Raw genomic sequence first — 25,861 nt, 5'->3', positions numbered from 1 at the left:
TGAAGCATCTTTAACCCATTTCGGCCTATCAGTGGTGGGCCACCATTTTTTATGACATAAGTTTTGAGGACAAAATGTTTGTTTTCGAACAATATATTAAAATTAACGTAACCCACTGGTTCAATAGTCAACCCAATATAATCTCTTAAACTTAAATCATTTTTAAACAATGGTATCTGTTTAAAGTATCTTAAATATAAATGTTCAGAGATTGCTGACTGAGCAAATCCAGAATCCGCTTCAAAATTAATTGGAATATTTTCAACCACTAATTTCACATAAGTTGGCTTAACATTATCACATGTGTCGATATTGAAACAATTTAAATTGAAAATTGACTCAGTTTGCAAACTCTGATCTGATAAAATCTTATCAATTTTAGGTTCACTTAAATTTTCATTTTCAATCAAAAAAAGTTGATGAATTTTATTACATAGGGGCGCCAAATGTCCTTTCTTTCCACATTTATGACAATTATTGTTTTTATAAGCACATTCGTTTGACAAATGATTGGTTCGTCCACAAACGTAGCACTTACTTGAGTATTTTTTATTTCGACTCACCCGCTGGTTTCCATTAGCCTTACCAAGTCGACTAGAAGACCCCGGTTCGGGTTGCTTGTGATTGCTTCCCGATTCCTTAAAATTTTTCCTATGATAGCGTTGGTTATAAAAATTTACGGGTTCCGTTTTTATGTTCGTACCAATGGACGCTTCTCTGGAATGATGTTCACTAATTGCTGACTCCTTTGCCAAAGCCAATTTAACCACTAATTTGAACGTTACTGTATCTGCAGTTGCATCCTCTTCAAAAAGTCGATCCATAATTTTAGGATTATTCATCCCAAGAACGAAAATGTCCCTCATAACTAAATTCAATTCAGTCCCAAACTTACAAGTTGTTGCTAAACTTTTAACTCTGGCCTCCCATTCGGCCACACTTTCTTCTAATCCACGTTTTGCGGTGTAAAATTTCAGTCGTTCCGAGAAATATGATTTTACTGGCGAAAAATGTTCAGTTAACAATTCCACCAAATCGTCGTACGTTTTTGCATCCGGTAAATCCGGTACACACAAATTTCTTACAAGTATGTACGCTTCTTCATTTAGCGTATTTAAAAGAATAGCTTTCTTGCGATCCTCATCATTTATTTTGTTCGCCACAAAAAATTGTTTAAGTCTTTCTTTGAACACTGAAAAGTTAGAGTTTTTCGGGTCGAATGTATTAAGTGATCCGAGCAGTCCCCATGTTTCTGGCATGTTGATATTATGATCAATTGCATTAACGTAACTAATTAGTGCTATATTTCGCGTAAGAACAAAACTCCTCGTCGCCAATGTTATAAACTCGGTCAAGGTCAACTGAATAAAACAAGCAACTGTCTGCTATCGTTGTTATTTTGGTACTGCTTTATTGTGTTTCACTCAAATCATTTGAGATATAAAAACTGCAAAGCTTTTTACCTGAACGTATAATACAGGGTGAAACCTGTACTTTTGAACGATAGTTCAAAAGTACAGTACTGTAATGCCAGTGACGGAATTGATATGGCAACTGAACGCTTTCACCGTTTTTCATTCACCCGTTATTCACAACGTTATCATAATACCTGGGCGGAAAAGTCCTGGGCCAAAGAGAGAAAATGTGTTTTTTTTTGTTCAAAATTGGCTTTACTCATCAACATAATCTCCATCAAGAGCCACAGTCTTTCCAGCGCCGCTCTAACAGTTCCATACCACTTTTTTAGAACGATTTATCTTTTGCCCCAAAATAGGCCTCACTTTCAACAATAACCTCATCATTTGAGCAAAATTTCTGACCGGTGAGCATTTTTTGGGGTCTGCGAACAGCCAGTAGTCGCTGGGAGCCAAATCTGGCTAATATGGATTATTTCGAAACCACTTAGTTACATAATAAATAAGTCTGTTGAAGAAGAAACATTTCCAAATAGGAAAAATCATTCCCATATTTAAGAATAATTATCCGCTGATCCTGAACAATTATCGACCCATCACGATTCCAAGTACTAAACCAAGAAGCAAAATCATCGAAAAATGTATTCATAATAAATTGCTTGATTTTTTGTTGAGTAATAATACACACATCGGAAAAGTCTAGGGATATTTTTAAAAATGGCAATAATTTTTTTTTAGATCGCTTTAGGGAAAAAAAAGTTGACGGGTGATAATTAAACGAATGTAACTTACAACAAAATTTATTAAATGGTCAAAAATACTGAGTGAGTATATAAGCAAAACTAAAAAAAAATATGGCTCTTCTTTGGCACCCCGAAAAAAAATCATAATACAAAAAAAATTGGAATCAGTACAAAGTATGGCCTCCACGCTGGTTTATTATGGCCCTACATCTATCGTGCATCGACAAAATGAGATTGTCAATGTCTTGTTGAGGTACATTTGCCCATTCAGCGATTAAAAGCTCTCTCAATTGAAACGTTGTGTGAATGTTCCCCATATGCGGAGTAATTCTTCGTTGAAGCATGTCCCACACATGCTCGATGGGATTCAGGTCCGGTGATTGTGCTGGCCATGGCAATACATCAACTCCTTCGTTGGTGAGCCAGTCAGTCACTAGACGCGCGACATGCGGACGAGCATTATCGTGGATTAGGTGGAAGTTTTCACCAACAGCACCAGCAAACGGACGGACGATAGGTAGAAGAATGGTGTCGAGGTACTGTCGAGCTGTGAGGGAGCGATTTGAAAAAACGAGATCGGTTCTGCCGCCGATCATGATTCCGCCCCATAGCATTACTGTACCACCTCTGTATGTGTGGACTTCCTGGACGTGTCTCAAACGTTCATTATTTCCAGGTCGTCTCCACAGTCTTACTCGACGAGAATCTGGATGAAATCCAAATCTGGATTCGTCTGTAAACAAAACTGTGGCCCAATCATTTGCATCCCAGTTTTGATGTTCTTGACACCACTCTAATCTTCTACCGCGATTGCCTCTCGACAAAGGTGGACATCTAAGTGGTCTTCTGTTGTGGAGATCTGCTTCATGCAGTCGATTTCTGACAGTATCACGACCAATGGTTACCTGGTGCGTCTGCTGCAACACGTTATCCAACTCAGGTGCTGTGATTGTCAGTTGTCTTCTTGCGGTTAAGACCAAAAATCGGTCTTGAACTGCAGTTGTAGCGCGTCCTTGCCCTGGATGTTGTTCGGCTGGACCGCCAGTTTCACGGAAACGCCGCCACAATCGACTGATAACACTTTGGGAGACCCCCAAACGAAGAGCTACATCATTTTGTCGCATGCCACCTTGAAGAAGCCCAACAGCTCTATTCATCTCAGCCAATGGTAAGTGATGGCGTTCCGTGTTAAAGCACAATATTTCCAGTTTAATTGCTGAGCAAGAACTGCATAGAATGTACAAACTCGACATTTTCAGATTATTCATTTTAGCCGAAAACCTACAGTTTGTAAAAAACTTGATAAAAGATTAGTTACCGTTTTTGCAGGCTTTGTTCAACCCATAGAAATCTACAGGGTGGTCGAGTGTACCAATTTAATCGAAATTAAATGACCTCATGCATTTATTTTTATGATTTTTGGTATGTTATAAAAATATTCCTAGACTTTTCCGATGTGTGTATTTTGAGCAAGTTTCAGTACGGGTTTTGTCCGAATGGTCCATGTTTAACCAAACAGTATGCTCAGAAAATACAGAAAGTACAAAACCCTTGTCTACGGCTCATTCACGGAATTAGGAAATATCAAAGAATATCTCACAAGTTACGGGATACTGGGTGGATCACAATGGAAAATAAACGGATATTAAATGCTGCTAATTTATATAACAAAACTATACAAACCAATAATAGGGGAGCCCACGATGCAAAATGGGGATTTACTCGAACGTCATAGAGACATATCAGGTTGCAAAGCTTAGATGATAAGAATAAAAAAATGTTATATAATATATACCTTTTCATCGCAACCGGGAAGCGGGTATAGATTTTTAAATATGTAAAAAATACTGTTGCAAGGACATACTCGAGTGCGTCAGATATTGATAGATTCAATGTCCTATGTATTTTTAATAATGTTCGTATGTTATTCTGATCGTTTGCATGATGCGGGTGGTTGTACGTAAGGGTTAAAAGTGAAAAGAAAAAACATTTAATCGAGCGCGTCAGATTTTCTAAGGAGGTGTTGAGTGCAACAAAAAAAAGCTCTCATTCAATAATCTGACGATTTCGATCTGACGCAAACTCGCGGCCATTATTATAATGTGCAAAAAAATCGCCATTTTGAAATACTCAAGCGCGTCACATTAAGATATATATCGTTCATCTTTATGTTCTATACGTGCCGTCTCATAATCTGAAGAGTATCTAGAGGGATTCGCCTAATCTGACAATTTTTTTTTTATTATTTTTTAAATCATTGAACTTAATTAATTGAAAAGCTCAGGAAATAGCATGCAAATAAATAAGTGTATGTTTTTTTAAGTAGAATACTAGTATTTATAAGAAAATAATTTTAAAATAATTCTCAAATAATTTTTATTTTTTATAGCCAATTGATTAATTAATCATCATCTTCATGACGAATGAGTCTCTGTGATCAACTGTGATGGCCTCATGGCAACAGAATTCAGAGTGGGTACGGAATGAGAGAGTAATAGATAGAGAAAAAATGAAAGAGGAATAGAAACTTGGAGAGGGAAATATAGTTGTCACACAGCTGCACGCATTGAACTTTATCGATGAATTTTTGTTATTTCTGCTTGCGGAAATCGTCAGATTATATATTTTTCGTTATCCTTGAATAATTTCCTTCAAAATAAAAAAAATTGCTACGGTCGAGAATGTAGAAATGTCGTCATTTTTTCACAACTTTGCTGCCCTCCCCTTTCTTTACGTCACTCTCAAATTGTCAGATTACTGGAATATACACTTTTTAGCATGTAATTATCTCACCCTACCTTAATCTGACGCGCTCGAGAATTTCTGATCATTTCTCCTTCACGGGCGGCCTTATATATGAGGCTTATATTTGGTGGAGGTACTCAACCAGATACAAGGTACCCCCTGTATATTAATCTGCCGCGCTTTAGTAAATCCCAAAATCCCCGCTTGGGCTTCCCTATCATCACATTTTTCATCATTGTGAGACCAGAATAAGCCTCAGTAATGGACATCTTAATAGATATTTGAACAATCCCATTTTTTTTCACGTATTACTTTCTTTTTGTTTTAGCTTTTAGGTAGAATCTTTTTGAGGTTGAGTGAAAGAACAACTCAGTAGCACTTGTGCTAATTGAGTTGAACTTCGCCTTTTTGTTATATCAGCAACTAGCTCTGTAATTTATCTAAATATTTCTATGTATCTACAGCTGGGAAACAATAAAGACGATTATTATTATTATATTTCATCGTTATCAAATCACACCTACCAGATTAATAACTCTAAAACATACTCATGACAGTGAACCTTCAATAAGTAATGTAAACCATGACACAATTATTCCCTAGGCTTCCCCACCGTGAACCACCAGTTTCATCTCTGGTGAATTCGCGTGAATATATAAATGCTAATCACATTTTTTAAAACCATAATCCAGAAAATGATTTGGCGGGGTTTCGAACGAGTTTGAGCTGTTTTATTATCGCAACAAAATCGGTACAATTGAAATGTTTTGATAGCATGATTTTGAAGTTACGTATAAAGGAATACATCAAACGTGTGTAGGTTTAAACTGAGTCCTGAGGTGAAAGCAAAAAGTAAAAATGACATTCCGCCAAACATTTGATATTTTGATTTGTTGTGTTATGTGTGTTGTGTTGAATATTGTGGTCCTAGGTGAGTGGTTTACATATCGACTTGTTGAGTACTTATCGTAAACAATGTACTAATCAATAATGATAGCTATTTTTTAGAAACAGATTTGCTTTATAAGTAGTCAACTGATTTCGAAATATTTCATTCTAATATTGTTCTGTATAATTTCAAACACATACCGGATATTTTTTAATCAGTGCCGGGGTGTTGATATTTGTATCCTTAAATGAACCAAAATTTGTGAAAGTTGTCGCTCCCAGTTATTAGGAACTGAAATTTTCCTCCTTTGCCTCTTTTGTTTCGTGTGTATTGGTTAAGCAAGAGTAAGTATGGATTTCGAACGATTTCAAAAAGTTGTGAAAAACTGGACGTACCAAATAGAAAATTGGTGAAAATTCACAGCAGTGAAGCGAAAGTAGAAACATTTCCATGATGCGAAATGGTAGGGCTCAAATTAACAAACTGAAAATTCTGCCTGGTCGAGGTTTACTGAGTTGAACCTCGGAACGATGGGCAGCCACAATTCGTCGCGAATTTCTGATATCTTGGTGGAATCAAATGTGCTAAGTCACGTGAACACCTCCTGTGGAAGTATCTACAAAAGACAGAAAAATCTCCAACATTTCTTCAATGTTCCAGACTATCAAGGTTACAAGTGATGTCCAATCAGGCGGATGGCTTTTTTCTGGATGGAATCCAGCAGCTTCAAGGTATGCTTAGGGGCGGAGCCCCATACATGAGAACAAAACTCCAAACAAGGTTTGATCTCAGCTTTATGAAGCATCAAAAGTTGCTGAAGTCTGTACAGTTTTCTGGTTCGGAACAGTGTTCCAAGCTTTTGAGAAGCAGCCCTTGCAATTCCACTGACATGATTGTGCCAAGACATATTGGTGTCAATTTCAACTCCCAACAAACCTATCGAAACAGAAAGCGGAATTGTCTGACCTCACATTATTATATCCGGTTCGGAGAGATAGGTCCATCCTGTCCTTTCCAGGAAAATGAAAAGGTCACTAAGAGACATCTCCTTCACATTGGCAGGTGTAGGTTAAGATTCGCCGAACACACACTCTCTTTGACAACCTTGAGGTGTGTCACGTTGGCCTCCGCGAAGGTTTTTAAAGGTGCAGCGATATTACTGTCGCTGCGCGGCTTCTTCAACCTTCTTGGGGTTCCCCCCGTGGAGATGCACAAGTGAGGGAGCTTTCCTGCAGGGGCAGCCGGTTCCTTGCCTTTATTCAAGGCGGAGCTCTTGGCGCCTGCCGCAGGAAGTGTCCTTGCTGTTGGAGGTGACCTCGTTCCAAGCGGTAGATTGAGGTGAACATTTCTGTTCATCCTCAGCCACCGCCTTAGATTGAGGTGAGCACTTCTGTCCAGCCTCGGGATTGGTTTTTGTTTTCGTTGTTTCTATTTTTGTGTTGTTTCATTCATGTGTGTTCCTACGAGTAACAAGGGAAGAGTTGGTCACCTCTGGCAGAGCCCCGCAGAGCCTACCAGAGGTAGGCTGATTACAATGAGGTTTCGCCCAGTTCCCCAAGGAGATCGTTCGTGACCGCATATCACCCTGCGACCATTCAGCTGTCAGCACGATTCCTTACACCTTAGCTTGGGTAGGCTGGTCCACGGAGGCTTGTTTTGTAAAGGCTTTTAGTTCCCCTCACCCTACTTATTTCTGTTACTGACCAAGGGTCCGGCGACTCCCTCCGTAAGGCCACATTGACTTCCCGGACAGGACCTTCAGTCCCCTGGCCGTTCCCCTATCAGCCACCTGGGGACAAGCGATAACATCGACACACGGTCAAAGGCCTTAGAAATATCAAGTTCAATAGCTCTTGACTCTCCATGTTTCTCGGTTGCGTTATGGTAGTTTACGACTTTCTCCATGGTTTTTGATATCACTGACAGCAAAACGACTGGTCTATAGTTATTTGGAAGATTTTTCTTGCCCTTTTTGGGAATAGGCTGAATGCAAGCAAACTTCCAACAAGAAGGAAAACCACCTTTCTTTTAAGACAGGTTGAAAAGTCTGCAAACAGATGCGAGTTTATTTGCTCACTTTTCAAGTACGATGACTGGCACTTCATCAGGACCAGACGCCTTGCTGATTGAGCTGTTTCAAAATTCGCCTGACTAGACGTTGCTGTTGTCGAAAAGTAATTTCCGGCATTGTGGATTCTAGTGTGGAAATAGATACAATCTGCAGATTGTATCTAGTTTTTTCGTTTGTAAATATTATAATGTTGGGGAAACCTATTCAAATCCACACGATTTATTGTGAGCATTTTTGTATCGACCGATGTTAAAACTTTTTGGTTTTAATAAACCTGGTTAATACCTTTTTAAATGCAACTTTTATTCAACTTGACTCACAGTAAATTCTCAATATTGAATTGTCTTGAAACAAGTGATTGTTCTGTCAAAATAAAATATTAAACTTATAAACAGTGTCTTCAACAATCTGTTTATATTATTACTATAGCGAGCATTTTATTTCATTAATTTTCTGATTGTTAACAGTCGCACAGAAAAATATAGCAGATATTTGAATGAATTATAGTTTTGGGAAGATAATGTTTTCGATTCAGGATTTTCAAAATTGTAATATAATTATTAAGAAGTCTCATGAAACTGTGTGAAATATTTTTTCTCTTTGGCAAAGATAATTGAAGCCGTTTTTACCAATTCTGGTACAAAAAAATTAAGGACTTTTGATTTTCTCATAATAAACCTATCAAAATTGAATGCTTTTCTTTGGGCACAGCTTTCAGATATACTTTTGAGCATTTTCAGTAGTGTGCATTTTTTCAAAAGTACTTCAAAATTGCTTTTCATAAAGCACTTCTCAATATATTTTTCTTCAGAGAAACTAAAAATACACTGAAATTTATAAAAAAGTCTGGACATAACAGTAAAAATGATGGAAAATTTCTTTGAATTCAATTCCTTTCTTAGTTATGAATTGTCGATTTACTGCTATCAATAGTTACGAGTATACCGTATAGCTTATCGATCGACAACAATATGTGAAAACCAGCTCTGTTTCTAGTATACAGGGAGTGAAAACAGGAGTACCCCAAGGCTCAGTCTTGGGGCCATTACTATTCCTGATATACATAAATGACTTGACCAGCCTTAACATAGCTGGCTCTTTCACGCTTTTCGCAGATGACACCACAGTATTATGGCACAACAAAAACGAGAGAGATCTTCATAACTCTATTTCTAGTGATCTCGAGCAAATAAAAAATTGGTTTGGAGCAAATCTTCTGTCTTTGAACTTAAAAAAAACAAACATCCTGACTTTTAAGTGCTCTCTACCGGAATTGAGGCTGGGAAACGATGCTATTGTCAACAAAAACTACACAAAATTCTTAGGCATAAACATCGATCAGGAGCTAAGATTTGAGGAACATGTAAGAGCACTAAACAACAAACTCTCCTCTGGTTGCTATGCGTTAAGAATAATCTCAAATGAGCTAGGTTACCTAGGTTAGCTAGGTTAGCTAAAAATGCTTATTGTTCCATGATTGACTCTCATTTGAGGTATGGAATATCATTCTGGGGTGTATGCTGCAAACAGCTTATGAACTCGGTGTTTGTATTGCAAAAACGAGCAATCAGAAATATGTGCGGTAAGAAATGGAATGAACCGTGCAGACCCCTTTTCATAAAAAACGAAATTTTAACTGTATTTTCCTTATTAATTCTAGAAACGTCTTATCTGATACATAAAAATAAAAGTTCCTTCCAAAATGAAAAAAGTCACTGTACTAGACAAGCACATCATCTCAAGTTGCTCATTCCAACATCCACCCTAGTTAAAGATTCTAATGCGTTCACGGGAATAAAAATATATAATAGGCTGCCAGCTACCCTGACTAATAGTGTGAATCAAGCGAAAATCAGGAGGGACTTGAAGGTTATCCTAGCAAGGAAAGTATTACTCGCTTGAAGAGTTTTTTGAGGATCGTCTAGAGTTTTGAGGAGTGTGTTTTTTATTGCCTCATTCATCGTTTTTTTTATATTATTGTATACATTCCCAACTAACTGCTATTAAATTTTATTTATCATATGATAATTTTACAAAAAAACTGTTTTCAATTAACAATCTCACTCTATGTGAAGTTATTTTAGTTGTATAAATCTTAGATTTTAAGCCCTAATTTGTTTATCTACAAGATTGTTCAATCTTTCAGATAATAAATGTATATCTCTCTCTCTCTAAAGGTATTATAGATTTGGGATATTCGTTATACAGGGTCTAACATAAGTACGTTAGAATATTCAAGTGACGTATTCATTAGACAATTTGAAAGAAAAGTCTGTATAAACTTGTGTCCGGAAATGCTTCGTTTCAGAGATGCAAGGTGTTGAAATTGAATTTTTTTGTTCGTTTCAAAAAAATAAATTTTGCAAAAAATAGGTATTTGTACGAGTTCCTACGCTCAGAGAAATTCATAAAACTATCATCCGAGATAGTGACTGACTAGTACAAGGAAGAGAATTTTTGGATTAGGTGTCGTGAAAGCATGAAAAAAAATTCCGGGGGGTAATCAGGCTACTGATTTTTACGAAGTCATGTATTTGCATCACTTTGAAAGTTGATAATACATTTGTTAGAGGCGGAAATATACAACTTATTTTCTCCGATTTTAGTATGATAACATATTGTTCTGACAATGTCTACTTCAGACTTTCTTCCTCATTTCTTTCCTTCTTTGTGTCATCTGAAAGATGTTTTTTATCTACACGATTTAAAAGTAATGAAATTCTTAGATTTTTTGAGGTTTTCTCTTTCTATTGGCGACAAAGCAAGAACATCTTCTTTCCTGTTTAAATTCTTAGTTTATTACTCAATTTCAAACCTGTTTGACTTTTTCGAGTTATTTGCCGATACTTCAGAATATTCATAATGCATTAATGAAGTTACTGATTTCAATTATTCAGATATAAAATATCTGCCACAAACAAGTTCACAAAACAGCTAGGTACACGTCCTCGGGGCTATAACATACTAATATTCTCTTATAAATTCTACCAATGGTACATGTTACAAGAACCATGAATATATCATTATGTAATTACCTAAATCAATTGTCCTTTTGAAGATTACTGATTATAATCAGTCAACTCTATAGATAATCACTACTTATCCTGAAAACTTTTTCCACGAAGATGATTCATTATATCCATGTGTGTCAGCATTTATATGTGTTATTTTCAGTTTCATTTGAAAAATCCAACTTTGCATATTTTTTTGCCAAAAATATATCACGACCTATTTCGCTATCACAGAGCTTTTTCATAGTGAATGACATACTGAAAGTTATTTCTATTATATATCCTAATTTTTATATACCCCACGTAATCATACTCGAGTAGTTCTTCTATCACAATTACCTAGAGCATATTATATCAATTCTATATCAATAATACAGAAAACAAGTTCAGTAATGGTGATCTATTCAAGCCCAATTGGTAATTCAGTAAAATGTTTGAATATTTAAGTTTATGAATTCCATTGCCTCCAAATGATTTAGCTTTAAACCTCTATTTTCTAAGTGTAAACTTTCGAAAGCTCCATTAAAGATATGATTTTCTTCTAAAAGATGATTTGAATATGTTGAACTTGTTTTCTCATTTACATAGCTCATATGATGTTCCTGGTTGCGATTTCTGAATGTTCTGCCAGTTTGACCAATATATACCTAATGACAAGTTTCACAATTCAATTTATATACTCTTGTATTCTTGAATTTGATCGGGAGTATATAAATTAAATTGTGGAACTTGTCCTAAAGTATATATTGGTCAAACTGGCAGAACATTTAGGAATCGCATCCAGGATAATCATATGAGCTATGTAAATCTCTTTTTATATAGATCATCATTACTGAACTTGTTATATCAGAAACCGGCATTGTATAATTGATGTACAATTGATATAATATGCTCTTTCACTTATGATTACGTGAAGTATATACAAATTTTAGTATACAATAGAATCTACTTTCAGTATGTCATTCACTATGAAAAAGTTACAGTGATAGCGAAAGATGTGATATATTATATTTTTCAAAATAAAGTTTGTGAACATCAAATCATATGGTATAGTTTATGAAATTACAATAGATCTTCATCATGTAACGGCCAAATCAATCATTTTATGTCAATATTAATGTCTTATTCCGAAATATCAGCTGTGTTCTATGGAAATGAAATTTTACCTCATAAAGAGTGATTTTTTTTGCTGGTATCTTTTTGGCAACACTGTTTTTGATAAATCACGCGTGAATCGTGTCTTGTATCATTGTCAAACTTGTTCAGTTTGGTCTATCATTTAACCATGAATCGACTTACGAATGAACAACGCTTTCAAATTCATGCTCGGTGAGGAAAGTGCATCGTGCACTTCTTCCAATTTATGGGCAGTTTCGTCGGCCTACTGAGGGAGCTATTCGGAAGCTTGTGACTAAATTTTGAACCCAGTTTACATTATTGGACATTTAACCACCAACACGCATACGTGGAGGGAGGACCTAAGAAAATATTGCGACTGTATCCGCCAGTGTTCGTGATGACCGTGAAATGTCGATTCGCCGCCGTTCGCAGCAATTGGGCCTCTGTAGAAAATTTTGCGAAAGGATTTGGGTGTAAAACCTTATAAGATATAGCTTGAAGCCACACGACTTCCCACAACGTCTAACATTTGGTGAATGGGCGCTGACAAAGTTGGAGAAAGATACACATTTTTATCGAAAAATTGTGTTCAGCGACGTGGCTCATTTCTGGTTGAATGGATACGTTAACAAGCAAAATTGCCGCATCTGGAGTTAAGACCAGTCACAAGCATTGTACCGATGCATGCCCAAAAATCACTGTTTGGTGTGGATTTTGGGTCGGTGGCATCATCGGGCCGTACTTCTTCAAAGATGACAATGGCCGGAACGTTACTATGAATGGCGAGCGCTACTGTGTGATGATTGACGACTTTTTGTTGCCCAAAATGGAAGAATTGGAAATGCCTGACATGTGGTTTCAACAAGACGGGCTACATGCCACCACCGGTATATACTATAGTGTATAGCAATCCTATGAATGATATCTGATTCAATTCCATAACGAATGTTTTGAGTACAAACTGATTAGAAAAAAAGTGTTCAATGTTCATATAATAATAATAATAGTAATAATTCATTCACAACGATATAATGGTACAGATTGTGAACAAAGAAATACCGAGCAAGCAGTACTGCCTTGTGTGGATATACATAAAGATATAAGGCTGATATAGAGTAATATATCAATACAAACATTCAGAGTGATATTAGAGGTCACAATTAAAACAAAAAACTATGCTAAATAAATGTATATATGTGAAATGTATATACATGTAGGTATAAGTTACAATATAATAGAGAATATATTTGAAGTTGATAATAACATGGCCTTTATATATATATATACAATATGGCTGAATTGATCACTTTCAACAAATAGGACGGTAGCCTGATGGGTTGACGTTGGTGGTTTGTTTCACACAATCAGTCGACCACTGTGTGAACCGGTGGTTCGAGCCGCAGGGCTGGGCTATCGATTTTCATTTGCTATCGTCCAACACGTGTCAGGAGTCACACGTTGAAAGGTAAGACCCCGTTAGTCCTTAGCTCGCACGAATTTTGACGTTTAAAAGTTGTCGTTTGTAGGGTGGCGACAAATGGTTAACGGAAAACAGGTTTTAACCGATTTTAACAGATTTTTAACAAATATCAATTTCTTACTCATTGTGTCCATTTGTTATGCTTTCGTGTGAATTTCGTTCTAAGCAGTCTTGGTGTTTCCACTATTGTTTTCGTTTTTTATACATTTTCAGAATTATCATAAATCTACATTAAACTACTCTAAAACAAAGTTTATTCTATAAACAATAGTATACATTCTAAGTATCACATTTTTGCAAGAGAAATCATTGAAATTGATTATTTTTGTTGTTCTATGAGTTTTTTATTGATAGTATTGTCAACATTGAAAAATGAAAGTCAGCTTACCATAATTCTGCATTCAATTCAATTCTTCTACAAAAATTATTTACGTAATTGTATTTGAAGGGGATCTTTTAAAATTTGCATTCTTCGAAGAACGATTTCTTTTTATAAAATGCGAAACACCAATACTACTATCACTTATAGTCTAGTTCATAAGTGTCATTTTGGAAATCTTTAGTTCGCTTTTACAGAAAATTAGAATTTTGTTATCATTCGATTCGATTCAAAACGAAGGTATGCAACAAGTAGTTGAAAAATTATAGAAGAAATGTTTGTTTTTTGGTACAATACAACATTATTGGTACGAATTCTTGAAGAGCAGAAAATTTTCTAAAAAAGGGTGTGTTATAAGGACTCCGCCTTATTAGAAACAACAACTAAACGTTGGTTTGCTGACTTCAAACCTGGTCGTGGAAACAGCGATGGTGCAAAACGCAGTGGACGTCTAGGAACACCAGACACTTTAAAAAATCCGAAAAATCGTTTTGAATGATCGAAAAGTGAAGTTTCGTGAGTTAGCTGACGTTGTAAAGATATCAAAAGAACGTGTTGGCTTTATATTGCATGATCATTTGACTGTGAGAACGCTGTGTTCAACGTGGGTGCCGCGCGTGCTCATTGTTGACCAAAAACAAGAACGTCTTGATGATTTTTAGCAGTGTTTGGGGATGTGCGTGGAGTTATATTCATCGCCTATATTAAAAAGGCAAATACATCAACATTGATTATTATATAGCGTTATTGGAGCGCGTGAAGAACGAAATTGCAAAGAAACGACCATATATGGCAAAGAAAAAAATGTTGGTCCATCAAGACAGCGCACCGTGTCACAAGTCAACTGAAACAATGGAAAAACTATATGGATTGAACTTTGAAATGCTTCCACATCCACCATATTCGCCTGATTTAACTCCCGGCGACTACCAGCTGATATACCTCAAAAAAATCCTCACCGAATGAAGGAGTTATTGCTGAAACAGGCCTAATTTGAAGCAAAAGATGAATTGTTCTACAAAATTGGCGCTGAAATGATTGTGTGGCTCTTGATGAAGATTACGTTGATGAGTAAAGCCATTTATGGAGAGAAAAGCGCGGTTTCGTTCTTTGGCTTGAATCTTGAATTACTCGTGGTCAGATTACGAACCGAATACACTCAATTCGTAGTTTTCCTGAAGGTAAACTAACATTTCTCGAAATGTCACTTGCAAACCAGACTATTGATTAAGTATGAACAGTTTTCCGGTTCTAGGTAAGAGCGTTCAACCGTCAATATTTTAAGGGGAATCACACTGAATTCGTATAATGTGGTCGTGTATGTAAACTCTACGTTGCTATTGGAATCTGAGATAGGAGGCCACTAATATAAGCTGTAAATTGGTGATATTCATTGCAGTTCACAACAAATCGTTCACTCGTAAATCAAAAAGTATTATTATTTTGAATAAATTGTAGGAAATAGGTTGATCTGAGTAATAATGGGTAAGTGAAGGCGAACTAATTGTTTTCATTTCAATTGTGCTACTATTATGTGGTAGCCACTAGATGTAAAATACTGAGCCATAAATATAATTAAATTGGATACTTTTTTACAACGCACATTTTAAAAGATCTGTCAATTTATTATAAAAATTCATACAATTGTCATTTTAAGTATTTAATATGGATAAACTTTGGCTTTTACACCAGGTTAGGTTAGGTCCAAAGTGAGTGGGTTTATTCGACCCCCCTCCGCAACCCGCAAAGGTTTCTTGTGTCTCACACCTATTCACACTCGACGAAGCCGATTAGTTTGTATGGTGAGTGGTCTTTCAGGTCAGACGGTAAGAGTACGGCTCTGCCGAACTTTAAAAGCCTGATTCGGTCCCCAGCGGGGCAGGCACAAAGCAAATGATCTGCTGTTTCATCGTTAATGAGGTAGTCGGAAAGTCAAGGTGCAAAATTCCCTCCTTGATACCCGCGACAATCCCATATGAGGGTTTTTGCACGTCAGCTACACCTGACGATGCCTTAGATTCAACCGTGCAGGGATTTTTCGTCTCTGGTTCTGGTGAATCATCACTTGAGAGAAACGTTTGCTAACCTGATCATTGGGGGTTTGGTCCTCCACCTGAGACAGATTCTGCGTACGCCGCTCAAGAATTTGGTGCAAGGCGGTTTCATGGGGTACTCCGCTCTTGAGGAGACGACTCAGGCCTCTCCTGGCTGCACCAACAAACCTCCTTTTTAGATTCAGTTATTGGATCAGGAGTTGGAGACTTGAGAAGCTCTACATCGATCTCCTCTGTTGTAGACTCAGCGTCAGAAAGAATTTTCAAGTTTAATCTGTTCATAGAAGTCCCACGAGTAGCTAGACAAAGAAGGTCAATCACGGCAGAGCCCCGCATTACCGTGACAAGGCGATGCTACGACGAGAGGGCGCCCAAGTCTAGTTCACATGTACTTTTTTTTTGTAACATTTTTCAGCCCTGTCCAAAAATTACGACCAAGGTTGTCATTCGATTCGTATTTTTGCCTAGAAAGTTTAAGGAAAGGTCCGAAAACGCGCCGATAAAAATTACAAAAGTTATAAACAATTAAGTGTCCTCAAAATAGAGCCAAAAGCGGGTAGTCTGGCTTCCGCGCGCCTTTCGTCACTCTGACATAAAAACAAAAAAATTTATTTAAACATATTAAATGTGAATATTAAGGAATGAAAAAATTCATGTAATGTTGGGATTCATCGATAAACAATAATCCGCAGTCAAAAAAGTTTTATCCCAATTTTAACGTTAATTATAAATTTGTTAATTAATAACTTTTTCTGAATTGAAAGTTAATATAAAAATCCCTATAATTATCAAACTGAAACCCTGGCATTTTTTTCCTTTGGTGAAGTTATCCTTAATAGGCAAAAAATAGATTACCGTTGCCAAAATAAAAAAATTGTTATTTTCTATTTTTTATTGACAATTGAAAATTATAATTTTATAAAAAATTAATTACAAATTTTTTTTCTAATTTTTTATTGTTCCAATATCTCATGGCTAAAAACTAATTAATAATATTTTTTTTAATTTTTACAGCTATTGATAAATTTATTATAAACAAATACATTGTTTATAAGCAATTCAAAAAAATTGTTTGCATTATGAAAATCATGATTTTTAGCAAAAAAATGGTTTCTTAAAAAAATGTCTTTGTTCCAAAAAAATGCGTTTGTTACTTAACAATCGTTTTTTGCAACTAAATATTAAAATTAAGGAACCGTTTTTTTTCAAATCATAAATTCTATTGTTCTTCAAGGTTTTGAAAAAACTTTCTTTCATTCTTTTTTTAATTGTTTATTTAAAAAAAAAATTGTTTTAAACAATTTTTTTTATTTATTTTTTTTTTCAATACTTTGTTCTATAATAAAAGTAACTATGTGTTTTTTTTATTTATTCTATTTTTTAAAAAACTTTTAATAGTGTGTTACCTTGATACTTGTCTTTTTCATTCGCTCCTTCGCTTTTATAATTATAATAACTTTCAAACTATTGCAGTTATGATAAATATGCTTCGAGTCTTTTTTGTTCATTATGAATTTATCAACAATTTAAGCCTTTTACTAAAGTTGTAGTCCTATTATTTATTTAATTATTGATCGTTATTTATTAAAAAAAGAAAATTTTTCAAGTCTTTTCAACATAAACTTCGTGTCCTGTAACAATAATTCATAAGGATTTTATTACTTGCACTTTTAGTAGTTGTAGGATCATTAACATTCACTTATTGTCATATTTGTATGGAGTTTAAGAAAATTAAATGAAGCAATCAGTCATTCTGTTAATTTAATCTTAATGAGTTTACTCATCAACCTTCTTTAAATTTCCGATGCTCACAACTTTATTAAAAGGCTTAAATTGTTATGAATTCATAATGAACAAAAAAGATAGTTTAAAAGTTATTATAATTATATAATTATAAAAGCGAAGGAGCGAATGAAAAAGACAAGTATCAAGGTAACACAATATTAAAAGTTTTTTAAAAACTAGAATAAATTAAAAAAAAACACATAGTTACTTTTATTATAGAACAAAGTATTGAAAAAAAAAATAAAAAAAATAATTTGTTTATAACAAATTTTTTTTTAAATAAACAATTAAAAAAAGAATAAAAAAAGAGTTTTTTCAAAACCTTGAAGAACAATAGAATTTATGATTTAAAAAAAACGGTTCCTTAATTTTAATATTTAGTTGCGAAAAATGTGTGTTAATCAACAAACGCATTTTTTAGCAACAAAGAAATTTTTTTAAGAAACCATTTTTTTTCTAAAAATCATGATTCGGCAGTAGATGCAAAGCTTGTCTTTGCGATAACTGCCTTGGAAAGCCTTGTTTATCTTTGATACTGTGCTTTGAGTCGCATCCAAAAGATCCGTAATGTATTGCTTTATTTTTAGGCTCTGTTTTCAGTCTCTCTATGTATTCTTTTCAGTAGTGAGTTCATCAATGGATCCGGTAATTGTGTCAAGGAGCGATTGGCATGCCAAACCTCCAAAATCCATAGAAGTCATGATGAATCCAGTTCCTTACGTCGTCATTCATCACAGCTACCTCCCTCCAGCCTGTTTCACCACCGAAGAATGTATCAAAGCAATGCAATGGATGCAGGATCTTCATCAGATAAACAACAGCTGGGCGGACATAGGGTACCACTTCGCTGTGGGAGGTGACGGGAAGGCTTATGAAGGCAGGGGGTGGTCCAGGGTTGGGGCACATGCCCCTAATTATAACAGTATCAGTATTGGAATCTGTATCATTGGAGATTGGAGAGGTTAGTATTTTCTAACGTGTGGAGGTGCAACTTGGTAGCATTGAAAACCCTTTGATAAAAAGCTAATAACCTCAAAAATTTAATAGTAGGCTATTGTCCTATAACTATATGACTATATATAATAACTATATGACTCACAGTATATGACCATTCATGGTAAAATTTGAAAAACATAATTTTATTACCTTTCGGAGTCAAAAATGCCCATTTGGTTCTTGAAATCATGAAATAAATCCACATTTTCAACTAACTGAAATTTTCCAGAAGGTTTTTATATGTACCATCGCTTTTGTATTTTATGTAACTAGCCCCATTGAATATATAACAAAATATTTTTCTGATTCTCTTCTTATTTTTTCAGAAAGACTTCCTCCAGAGTCACAGCTCACAGCTGTACATCAACTTATCGAGATGGGGGTGAGGGAAGGAAAAATAGCCGAAGATTACAAATTAGTGGGTCACAAACAAGTGAGGGATGGGACTGCTTGCCCAGGAGAGAAGCTTTACAGTTCAATCCAGTCTTGGCCTCATTTTTATAAAGTTCCTAATCCTCCCCTGCCCAGGGCTCAACCAGCTGTCATTACATTGAAAGAAGACAACAGGTTGAAAAAAAGAACTGCTTTAACGGGTATAATTTGAACCCGGTTTTTCCAGAATTTATTTATTTTGTCAATATACAGAGTTATTTTTGTGTTTCAGTGTATCATTTTTTTGTTGACTTTTTGAAAAATCAATGAAGAGAACCGAAGACGTGCTTCAACAAATTGGCTCAGAGCAATCACAGGTCTATTCACTGGACAATCTGGACCCTGTCCATTGGGGGGTAGGTTGGGTTAGGTCACTTTTCATCTCACGTTACGATTCGATCCAAAAACGGATCGTTTTGGTTGCGCAAAAGCAAACCTCGAAAACAAAAGCAATTTCTGTTGATCACTCAAATCGTGGGGCACCCACTTTTCGAGCTTATTGGCCTTTCCAATACGTTTTCAACCATCAAAAACCTCATGGGAGGAACACCCAGTTCTCGTCCATCCCACGCATCATTCGTGATAGGTCAGTCTTCACCAGGGTCCTCAAATATGTGGCAGCACTTTTCTTCGACTTATCGAAGGCATTCGACATTACGGATCTGGAGATAATCTAAAGTAAATTATAATCCCTAGGTTTTCGTGGAAATTACTTGTCATGGCTGATGGCATACATGCGCTTCAGGAAAATATCATTTAAAATCGGAGAGCATACACCTGAATATTATGAGATGGACCGGGGAGTTCCTCAGGGATAGATCTTGGGGCCACTTATTTTTTTGTTATTCATAAACGATCTTCCTGACTATATCATTCAAATTCAGCAGTTCTATATGCAGATGATACCATTGGCCATTGATACAGATAGTCCTGAAGACTTACAAACAAAAAAACTAAATAATTTAGCAGAATTCATGAATTGGTGTGAAAGAAATTTTTTGATAGTGAATGCAGAGAAAACAGTCTGTATACATTTCCATTCTAGGTTGAGATCTGTGACTGATATTCAAGTGGTTGTCAAAAATAGCACTATTCATCTTCCTGAAGTTACAAAATTCCTTGGAACTTATATAAATATTGAAATGAGTTGGGAAAATAATATTGATGCCATAAGCAAAAAAGTGAACAGAGGTTACTATGGTATATTGCAATTAAAAAATATGTAACACCAATCAATTCATCAATGTATATTATGCTCTAATCTACTGCACCATATCCTATACCATCAACATCTGGGAATGCTCCAGTAACTCAAACAGAATTTTTGTTTCCCAAAAAAGAATTATTCGACTCATTTTCAATCTAAAACCAGATGAAACATGTCGACCATATTTTCAAAAATATAAAATTTTAACACTTTCAAATGTATAATGTTATATATGCAACATGTTGAGATGTATCAAACAGTTTCTCATTGCCATTGTTACCCAACTAGAAACGGAGACCTCATCAAAATTCCTGCACACAGCTCATCATTCTATGAAAAAAGCCCCTCATATAGAGGTATAAAGTTTTTCAATCATCTTCCCGCAAACCTGAGAGAGCAACGGAATAAAAACTTCTTCAAATCAAAATTGAAAGTATATTTGCAAGACAAATGTTACTATAGTATCAAAGAATTTCTTGATGCAAAATGAAAATGTGTTTGCTCATATGTATGAATATAAATGTTATACATGTATATGTGAACAAATCTATTAAATCGTGATATTTTATTATTGTTGATTGTAAATATGTCTATCATCACACCGTTTTTCATTTGTGACGTATCCTATATCATGCTGTATGTGATCTGTAAGGATTGAATAAAGATTATTATTATTATTATTATAGGTCGCCCACTTCGGGGCTCATCTTCAGGGCAAACCAACACTGCGTTCATTAACACTATCATTGCCAAATGCCTGGTTAATTTTTCGAGCAGTTCATATAGATATTGAGCTAGAAAACCACAAGGGACCTGTACAAACTAGTACAGGACTTAAGATTGTTGAAATGGGTGTCATGAAAAGGGTGGGAGATAAACGCAATACGCCCATGATGATGCAGTGTTTTTCGGGAACTTGGGAGAGGAACAATGAGTAGAAAAAAGAAAAAGTAAAACGCGTGTTTGGTAAAAGGCTCAGTGCAAACTCACAATGAAGTATTAGGTAGGTACTTGAATACGTTGGAGATTTTCATTAAGTATCGACCAATTCTATCGAAACTCAATTAGATAAGATTAAATTGTCCGAAAGCTAGCCCATGGCCAGATTCACTGCGAGTTTTTCAGATCTATTGTGATGCTCCTCAGTTCTTAGAGCTCATTGTTTAGCTTGATGAGACTTCATAACCTCGACACTACACAACAACGAATTTTATAAACATGATTCAGGTTTACCAATGGGATCACCCCTTAGTCCACTTTTAGCAGACATATTTATGAACAACCTGGAGACCACTATAGTAAATTCCGACCTGGGTAAAAAAAAAAATCATTTTTTGCACAGATATGTAGACGATATTCTCGTCTGTTTTAGAGGTACTACACGACAGCTGAACCAATTTATGACATTCATGAATAATTTCAACAGCAACATTCAGTTCACACTCGAAACAAAGATAGAGAAACAGATAAAGGCCTGACCTGTACACACAATCACAATAAATTTGAGTTCAATGTTTTCAGAAAACCTAGCTATACAGACATCACCATCCCAAGCGAGTCTTTCCATCCAGACAGTCATAAATTAGCAGCCTACAATTCAATGTTGCACAGAGCATTCTCACTGCCTTTGTCTGCTAACAATCTAGCTAGGGAAATTGATATAATTACACAGATAGGTCATAATAATGGTTTCAACGCAGATACTATCCAGAAGTTAGTCAGGAAACAAAGCCGGAAATTCACTTACAGATTAATATACCCTCAGGTCAAACAACCAGAAATCAGGAAATGGGTAACTCTAACATATTTTGGAAAAAGAGTTGGAGAAATCTGGAGTTCATAAGTTTAAGTGTCTGGAGTGAAATAGTGTTTAGGTGGGACAATGTAGCCGAAATTTCCAAAAACGGTATGCTGAACATGAAAGGTCCTTCATACCAGGAAAAAATGATTCGACGTTTTCAAACCATTCCTTGGCATGCAACCACAAGTTCCCGAATCTAAACGATACGGAAATTTTGCACTATGCAAGGAAGGGTTGCAAACTCAATTATTTAGAATCCTTGGAAATTCACAAGCATAAACATTGCAGATGCAACCTGTTAAATGATCAAATCGATTTAGTTTACTCACCGGTTTTTAAATTGGCACATCCGCATTGTAAACTGCGTATAGTATTTCCAATACCAATTGAAACAGCACAGAGAAGGAATTCCCGCCTCGACATAGGCGTCGGCATATTATTTTTCAGTGGTAGTTTTTCAGTTACTTATTCTTATAATCATAGCAATTGATCACCCCATGAAAAAATTTAAGGTAGTTGATTTCCGAGTCGAAAACTGTAAACTACAATGAAAACACAAATAATCACACCGAATTCTCGTTAAACATATATTTACAAAATAATAGAGGCCAACAAAATTGCTAGAAAAATCAAAATTCTTCTTCGCTATATTCGGATGAGGTGGAATCATCATCGTGTTGAATAACGACCGGATTTATGGAACTTTGCACATAATATTTGTTCTCTTCTTTTATAACGTGGGCCACACAGTTCTTCCACACATCACTATTACCTACTTCATTCACCACTCGCCTTATATTGTCAAGCACCACAGCATTCAATGTCGGTAACTGATTACATTTCCGCAAGCTTTCTTTCATTGTGGCCCAAAACATCTCAATTGGAATGAACACACAATAATATGGAGGCAAACGTAAGAGAATATGACCACGTGTTTCACACATCGAATCAATAATATACTCTTTTTTGAAATTGCGTTGTTTTATGGTCGCCAGTAATACATTTTTCGTTGGAATCATTTCGGGTATTCCTATGTCATGATTTCGCATGAAATCAACAATGTCTGCTTTTTTGTGTGTTTGTTTGGTATTGTAGTCAATAACCGAGAATGATACGAAGCGTTATCCATAACAATAACCGAGTTTGGAGGAATATTTGGGAGAAGCTGCTCACTGAACTAGGTTTCGAATAAAGCCGCAGTTATATCTTCGTGGTAATCAGCAGACGAATCTTCTATATTTTTGGCCGACAGGAGCAAAGCGTTAGGTACGAAACCACTTTCACTCCCGACATGCAAAATTATAACACGTTTTCCCCTTAAAGAAGGTGTGTTCAAAGCACAATACTTGGTTTCGTCTACCCAGCCATATTTGACAACATCATGGGTGTCAACCAATTTTCGTCGAGGTAGATTATATGTCTGCTGGATTCTCGGTAGTTTTTCATTCGCCTCAAATATTCTTGTCGGAGTTGAACAATGCGTGTCGATTCCATTATGACCATCCGATTGTTCAATTTTTTATATTTGAAACCACAAGACATTAAGACACCCTTAGAGTTTTTAAAGATTTGTAATTGTAATCGGGATAGTCGAGTGATTTATACCATATCATTTCCAAGGTTAGTACTTAATTTTTTTGGTATATACCATAAATTGTTCGCCGAATCACATCTTTTGTAGCACCATCAACGTTTGCGAATTTTTTATTCCTTTGTTTATCTTTCATTGCATGGTCAATGACATCCCCTATTTTAATGACTCGAAGAACTGTCGAACGAGATAGTTTCGTTAACTCGCATATTCTATTCACAATAGCATTCTGTGAAGTGTGATAGTTTTCCTTCTTCAAGCATTACATCTTTGGTGTAAAAGTTGAAAACTTTTTTTAGAGATCAATTATCCTAACACCAAACTGATATTTTTGCACTCGACGCGCGTTTCGCTAACAAGGTTAGCATCTTCAGGAGAAGCAAATTGATACTAAATCTGAAGACAAGGGTTAGCTGTTGAGGAATGTACTTTGAGTTTGTTGGTCCGATGTGGACTTTGTTTGTTAAATGATGATTATCCTACTTGATTTTTAGGTAATTAACTAGTGGAACCACTACCCGCAAATTAATTCGTCCGCTTTTTAATCTATTGTTGACAAATTAATTTGCAGGTAGTGGTTCCAGTAGTTAATTACTGAAAAATCAATTAGGATAATCATCATTTAACAAACAAAGTCCAAATCCGATCGAAAACCTTTAGGTATATAAACAGCTAACCCTTGTATTTAGATTCAGTATCAATTTGCTTCTCCTGAAGATGCTAACCTTGTTAGCGAAACGCGCGTCGAGTGCAAAAATATCAGTTTGGTGTTAGGGCAATTGATCTCTAGAAACAGTTTTCAAAAATCGGTTTGCAAAACCACTCACTACCTCACCTAACCCCACGAACACACGGCACTGATAAAGAAATATTGTGAAACGGACAAAAAATTAGTATTCAGCCAGTCTAGCTAGCATAGCCTTTACTCATCAACTACATTTGATAGCACCTTTACTAACTATCTGGGCGACTAGGGTCCACAGGCAAAAAATGTTTATGACTGTACTCTTATTTTTATTGCCGTTCCAATTGGGAATGGATAGACTATACTCAGTCAAGCCAAGTATCGCTATTAGTACCTACACAGGTACAGGGGTGGTACAGGGGTGGTACAGGGGTGGTACAGGGGTGGTATATAATAGCTAATGTAATGAGCCATTGTTAGTTTATTGTATAAGTTTGAAAATGTCCGTATAGGACGAAACTGCAGTAACGTTAGTTACGAATAAAAGTGTTTAAAAAAATAGAAAGTTTCATTTCTCTTTTCTTCATTATGATTTCCTACCACGTAGTAACGGCTACATCCATCAATTTATTTATAGGGTATATTTTTGAATATGTTCAAGCTGAAATTCGAAATATCCCACAAAATGAGAATCTGATACAGATTTAGAAATAATTCAGTATAAAAATACAACAAAAAACGAGCAAAACTCAAAACTAATTCGCTAGGAACACAATAAAAAGTGTAGAAATATACGAAATATTTGGAATCAGTACACGTATAAGTAGCAGAAGAAAACGTCAGCGGATCCAAAAATAGTTTCAGCTATTTCAGACTCACGCACCATTCTGAAAATGTCTGCTGTACTGAAAAACAGCCAGAAATCGCGAAATCTTCGTTAATAGCCACCGTGCGTCTCACAAAGCTCGATAAAAACGAAAAAATCATTGAAAACGATTTTCAGTGGTAAAAAATAGTCAGGTAGTGAAGGGGTGTTTTTTTTCTGTAGTACAAATATAGAGATATAAATCATACTCTAAATCAGTGTTGCTCGAAGAGAAGGAATTTTGTGAGTGACTATCAAAATTTTGGACTTTCGAAAGGTAAGATTTGTAAATATTAAAAATACTGCAAGATGCAGATATAACTTAACTCACAAAAATAATTTTTGTGCCAAAAATAAGTATGGCGTCCTCAAATTTCACAGCTGCATAGATTACCGAGGTGACATATATTAGTAGCTATTATTTGATTTATGTAGATGAAAGAGTGCCAAAATAAACTACCAAATATTAACCATGAAGTACATCCCTAGTTGATGGACATTTGTCACTTTATTTAGAATTGATTCACTCAAATTATATATCAAATGAGGTTTTATTCAAATGCCTCTCATGAAATATATCAAAGGCAATATTT

The 25,861-nt window shown here is 35.6% G+C and overlaps 3 protein-coding genes across 19 annotated transcripts in view; 2 read left to right on the top strand and 1 right to left on the bottom strand.

Annotated features, from left to right (window-relative positions):
* The window catches only part of LOC111506017 (uncharacterized), a 78,896-nt gene that overhangs the window by 25,141 nt on the left and 27,894 nt on the right, over positions 1 to 25,861 (bottom strand). For 2 of the 3 annotated variants that reach the window (XM_074173349.1, XM_074173388.1), the window contains exon 1: positions 22,457 to 22,577. The exons of the other annotated variant lie outside the window; for it this stretch is intronic. In XM_074173349.1, coding sequence (XP_074029450.1) covers positions 22,457 to 22,562 — 106 coding nt within the window. In that variant the 5' untranslated portion in view covers positions 22,563 to 22,577. Of the gene's footprint in view, positions 1 to 22,456; positions 22,578 to 25,861 lie in introns of those variants that run through there. 3 annotated transcript variants of the gene reach the window in all.
* PGRP-LB (Peptidoglycan recognition protein LB) lies at positions 5,586 to 19,345 on the top strand. 6 transcript variants are annotated; one of them, XM_023160937.2, is made up of 3 exons: positions 5,586 to 5,834; positions 18,317 to 18,652; positions 19,014 to 19,345. In XM_023160937.2, exons 1-3 carry the CDS (start codon positions 5,762 to 5,764, stop codon positions 19,289 to 19,291), a joined length of 687 nt encoding a protein of 228 aa, XP_023016705.2. In that variant the 5' UTR covers positions 5,586 to 5,761; the 3' UTR covers positions 19,292 to 19,345. The 6 variants fall into 6 exon arrangements, with proteins under 6 accessions (XP_023016705.2, XP_023016704.2, XP_023016709.2 ...); XM_023160936.2 differs by having other exon boundaries at positions 18,314 to 18,652; XM_023160941.2 differs by lacking the exon at positions 5,586 to 5,834 and adding an exon at positions 6,021 to 6,136 and having other exon boundaries at positions 18,314 to 18,652.
* The window catches only part of LOC111506014 (uncharacterized), a 30,311-nt gene continuing 29,718 nt past the window's right edge, over positions 25,269 to 25,861 (top strand). For 7 of the 10 annotated variants that reach the window (XM_074172725.1, XM_074172894.1, XM_074172756.1 and 4 more), the window contains exon 1: positions 25,269 to 25,545. The gene's annotated coding sequence lies outside the window, so the exon portion shown is untranslated. The remainder of the gene's footprint in view (positions 25,546 to 25,861) is intronic. The other 3 variants (XM_074172977.1, XM_074173027.1, XM_074173079.1) reach the window with 3 other exon arrangements.

This window comes from Leptinotarsa decemlineata, unplaced genomic scaffold (assembly GCF_025532065.1).
Source record: "Leptinotarsa decemlineata unplaced genomic scaffold, Ldec_3_MD MMD2_P_RNA_scaffold_1, whole genome shotgun sequence".
Classification (NCBI taxonomy): domain Eukaryota; kingdom Metazoa; phylum Arthropoda; class Insecta; order Coleoptera; family Chrysomelidae; genus Leptinotarsa; species Leptinotarsa decemlineata.
The sequence above is the reverse complement of the archived record's forward strand: the minus strand, read 5'-3'. Positions and strand labels throughout refer to the sequence as shown.